Source organism: Syngnathus leptorhynchus, chromosome 1 (genome assembly GCF_054491065.1).
Source record: "Syngnathus leptorhynchus isolate UIUO chromosome 1, UIUO_Slep, whole genome shotgun sequence".
In the NCBI taxonomy this organism is placed as follows: Eukaryota; Metazoa; Chordata; class Actinopteri; order Syngnathiformes; family Syngnathidae; genus Syngnathus; species Syngnathus leptorhynchus.
In genome coordinates this window covers 16455140-16459906 of record NC_141195.1, presented here as the reverse complement: position 1 = coordinate 16459906, position 4767 = coordinate 16455140, and the positions used below count along the sequence as shown (strand labels likewise).

At 43.2% G+C, this 4767-nt stretch overlaps 1 protein-coding gene across 1 annotated transcript; it reads left to right on the top strand.

Annotated features, from left to right (window-relative positions):
- The first annotated feature begins 232 nt into the window (after positions 1-232).
- adora1b (adenosine A1 receptor b) lies at positions 233-3637 on the top strand. The gene is made up of 2 exons (XM_085916920.1): positions 233-564; positions 2860-3637. The coding sequence occupies exons 1-2, from the start codon at positions 233-235 to the stop codon at positions 3635-3637; spliced, it is 1110 nt and encodes a 369-aa protein (XP_085773046.1).
- Positions 3638-4767: the final 1130 nt, after the last annotated feature.

Here is a 4767-nt window from a genome sequence, read left to right as displayed (position 1 = left end):
CCCCGCGCGCATGCACGGAGAAAAGGAGCATCCTTTCCATTTCTGCTCTTTCCTCCTCCTGTAGGCGATGCAGCCAAGTGGAAGTAGCGCGCATCGGCGCCGCGGACGCACGAACCTCCGCACCTGCCCTTGGACACACTAAACCCAAATTACGCGTGTGTCAAACTCAAGAGGGGGTTTTTCGTCTTCTTTCTGTGCTTGTTTCCTCCCCCGACGTGATCCTTCGTCAAGGATGCCCGGAGCACTGCTGTCCCTCTACATCGGCATGGAGGTGGCGATCGCGGTGGCGTCCGTGGTGGGCAACGTGATGGTGGTGTGGGCGGTGAGGATTAACAAATCCCTGCGGGACACCACCTTCTGTTTTATCGTGTCGCTGGCGCTGGCTGACATCGCAGTCGGGGCGCTGGTCATCCCACTGGCCATCACTATCAGCATCGGGCTGCAGACGCACTTCTACAGTTGCCTGCTGGTCGCCTGCATGGTTCTGGTTCTCACGCAAAGTTCCATCCTGGCGCTGCTCGCCATCGCCATTGACCGTTACCTGAGGGTCAAGATCCCTACCAGGTAACATCACATGATCAGTATTTACCCCGAGCTTACTGATTAATAAAGTGGTGCGTTATTATCATGGCAAAATATACATATATGTTAAATCAGCGATGCAGCGCAAACTTTGGTGGTCAAGCCAGGTCAGGTTATTCTGAAATTGAAATTTTATGTTTTCAAGAAACACAGGTGCTAAACCACAATTGCAATTTGATTCATTTAGGAATGACCCCATTATCTTAATGCCAACAAAAAAGAGAAAATTCAAATATCGGGCTAACAAAACTAGCATCAATGTGCTCTGAAGTGTTTGAACACCAATGGTGGTGCAACACATATAGACAGATAATGCCACAACACTCACTGTATATTCTATACTCATGACCAATATTGTTACCGTTTACTGAGTCATTGAGATGAGAATTGTGGTGACTCATCATTTGTGTCTGTATGACTGTATTGCACAGCACCAGAAGAAGCAGCACATTGAATTGTATTGAACAAACTATTTCATTTTTAACATGGTATTTAATACTGATATTGCTTTTTATTTTTGAAGTGCAATATTATGGAGTGCTATTTTTCTTAAACACATAAGAAACACAAAATGCTAAAAACATATCAGGCAAGACATGCTTTGTTAGGTATTCGGGACCTAAATAATTTCGGGATTTACATACTGGTAGCAGAAATTTGAAAGTCTGTTTACAGCCAGTGTTAAAGTATTAAGGACTGGAGTAAGGTTTTCAGATCTCTGTGTGTTTTTTTCAGAACCCAAGCTGCAGGGTTTTGAATCTACTGCAGCTGTTTTGGGCTCTTTTGGGGTAATCTCGTCAGATGACCATTACAATAATCAAGTCTACTCGAGATAAAAGCATGGGAAAGCTTCTCCTTTTCTCCTTGTAGGATGCAACCCTTTTGAATGGTTATTATTATGATTATTATTAGTAGTAGTAGTAGTAGTAGTCGTCGTATTATTATTATTATAATATATTTTTTAAAGCAGGTAACATCACATGATCACAGATGATGATGGGGATTATAATCCATTCAATTGATGATTTTGGATTGTCACATGGTGGTGTTGTATTTATGATTGAAATAATCCAATATGACATCATCCAGCACTCCCGGCGGAGCGCCAATTTGTCTGTCTGTGCCTTGGTTAAGTTCAAGTTGACCTGCTTTTTTTTTGGTCTGGAATTTAATTTCTTGTTTTCTGAAAATTTGCGGAGGGAGGGAAGAACGGACGGACACATTGATGGGCGGTGTACAGGTGGGTGCTAATGTTGGTGGTTGGAGGGGCCACAAGCGCGCACTGGCAGCCCCAGGGCAGCTGTGGCTACCGATGTAGTTTACCACCACCGGAGTATAAATGTGTGAGTCCATGAATAATGTATGCACTGGAAAGCGTCTTTGAGTGTCCAGAAAATTGCTATATAAATCTGATGCATTTTTATTATTACTATTAAGAGGGGGGGTCATTTTAGGGGGTGCTCAAGAGATATTAGGTGTGCAAAATCATTTTTAGCAATCATGTTAACTACAGCTACATTTATACATTTTGTCTCAGGACAATTATTTACACATCACATGCATGGATGATTTAAACTCCTCCAGCGCAGAACCCAAATGGATTGATGGCTCACCTCATACAAGATGAAGCATATAAAACACTGAAAATGTGCATGTAAAATATGTCAACATTTTATCATAGTAATAAAATAATCCCTTCAATTTTTATACATGTTTTTATAAGAACTAATTAACCATTTCTAAAATAAAAGGCAAAGCGTGTGAATTACTGACATTTTGCTTGATTTAGAGATGTGGCTGTCCCAACACATACATTCTTGATCAATACTAATCCAACGCATAAAAGCTGAGCCTAATTGGAGCATTTCCTTTTGCTTCAGGCGAGATGTGCACAAATGTCAGAGGGCTGGATTTACACCATAGTGGCTTAGTGCGTGCTTCTCATTTAATGCCCTGATAGTATTTTTTGTGACTAGCTTTTACATGTTCATATAGAGCGATACATATCCCATATGATTGTGGTCTCATTCACATGAAACATTCAGCACGTGAAACAAGCGACATCTGGGTCAATATTACAAAACCTTTGGTGATCTCATCAGGTTCATCATGAAAATGTAGCAGATTAGAGAAACTCTGAGGTCTTATTAAACAAACATTTGCACACATGTACAAAGTACTTCTCTATTTTACTTCGATCATATTTAATGTTACACTATACACTAACATTATGCTATCAGTGCTAAATTGACACTTCCCCGCTATTGCCCCCTTCAGGTACAAGCAGGTGGTGACGCCCCGGCGAGCGGGCGCGGCCGTGGTGGTATGCTGGACGGTGGCTTTTGTGGTGGGCCTAACCCCCATGCTGGGCTGGAACAACCTCAAGCGTCTGCAGCAAAACGGCTCCATCGACTCCGACCTGGTGGTCACCTGCCAGTTTGAGAACGTCATCAGCATGGACTACATGGTCTACTTCAACTTTTTCGGTTGGGTGCTGCCGCCGCTCCTGCTCATGCTGCTGATCTACGCTGAGATCTTCTACATGATCCACAAGCAGCTTAACAGCAAGAAGCTGACCGGCAGCCACACCGACCCAAACAAGTACTACGATAAGGAGCTCAACTTGGCCAAATCCTTGGCGCTAGTCCTCTTTCTCTTTGCAGTCAGTTGGCTCCCCTTACACATCATCAACTGCATGACGCTCTTCTGCCCCGAGTGCCAGACACCCATCCTCCTCCTCTACATCGCCATCCTGCTCACCCACGGCAACTCTGCCGTCAACCCCATCATCTACGCCTTCCGCATCAACAAGTTCCGCACGGCCTTCCGTAAGATCTGGCATCAGTATTTCTGCTGCAAGGACACACCCACTCTGGAGATGCAGCCCAGTGACAGGAGGTGGCAAAGCGTCAATCCCGACCCAGGTCGAATGTCGCCCCCGAGGCCCCCGCATGATGGCGGCCGTGCGCCCGACGCCCTGCAGCCTCAGAACCAGAGCAGTGAACCTCTCCAATTGAAAGAACACCCACCCCTATTGGAGCAGAATGCCATTTAGCGCAAGGAATGCCGCTTTTTGAGGATTAACCTTCAAAGATCAAGAATATTCTGGCATGTGTTCATGAGGTGACTGAGACAATCCTTGCAAACCACGGCAACAGGATTGCTCTTTACTCAGGAGGAGCGTGCTGACATGGACCTTTTTGACCATGACGTATTTCTATGTGGCTAAAGCTCAAGTCATCACTTGTAAACAAACGCGTCACTTGACTAAAGCAGAGCGATTGAGGAAACAGGGTCATTGGCTTAAATCATGATTTTAGCCTTCCTTTTCTTAACCAGTGTAGCTTAAATGTGAGTCATGAAGATGATGTTACGTGAGATGAATTGCTTTAAAGGCAGACGCAGTGGTGAAAGGACTTTACTATTAAATGGGAAGTTGTTTCAAAAAAAGACATGGTGGAAACTTCAACACTGTGGTGATGATCCTCAAAGGACTGGCTAATCAATTGACTTGTGCTGCTCAGATTCTTGGCACAAGCGTGCTCTTTAGACAGGGAAATGGATCACACTGTAGCGCTGACGTGAGTTAGGAAGCTAGCCATGATGTTTTGCTAGATTAAGCAAGGACAACCCAATCAAACATTTGCAGTCCACAAACTCGATGACGAGGTTTGATTCCTAGTCCATCCCTTTAGACATGGCAACAAATACACCATGAAGAATTAAGAATTAAGATGTAAATTTGATTTATCCTACTCACAATTTGTTTTGAAGAACTCTGAAAATATTTCTTTTTAGGGTTTTTCAAAATCGGGATCACCTTTATTGTCATTGTATATAATGCAATGAAATTTGCAAACAAAACACAATAGTTAGTACCCCGGCGTCTATGTTTACAAACATTATAAGAAGGTCTATAAATTTGCAATAATTTCCTAACACTATGAGAGTGACCTGACGTCAGTCGTCGTGTGTCAAGGCATGGGGTCCTCAATTTTTTGGGGTCTAGTTGGATCCTTACAGAGGATTCATCATAATCCTCGCTTTAACTAAACATAAGTTTTAGCAATAAAAAGAAATGCTTATTTACACCGCAGGGGGAAGTCTTGATGGCACTATAAATTAATATTGATGATATTTCACAAGTATATTAGATCTTTTAATTAGCCCAAAGCTAAGGTAATG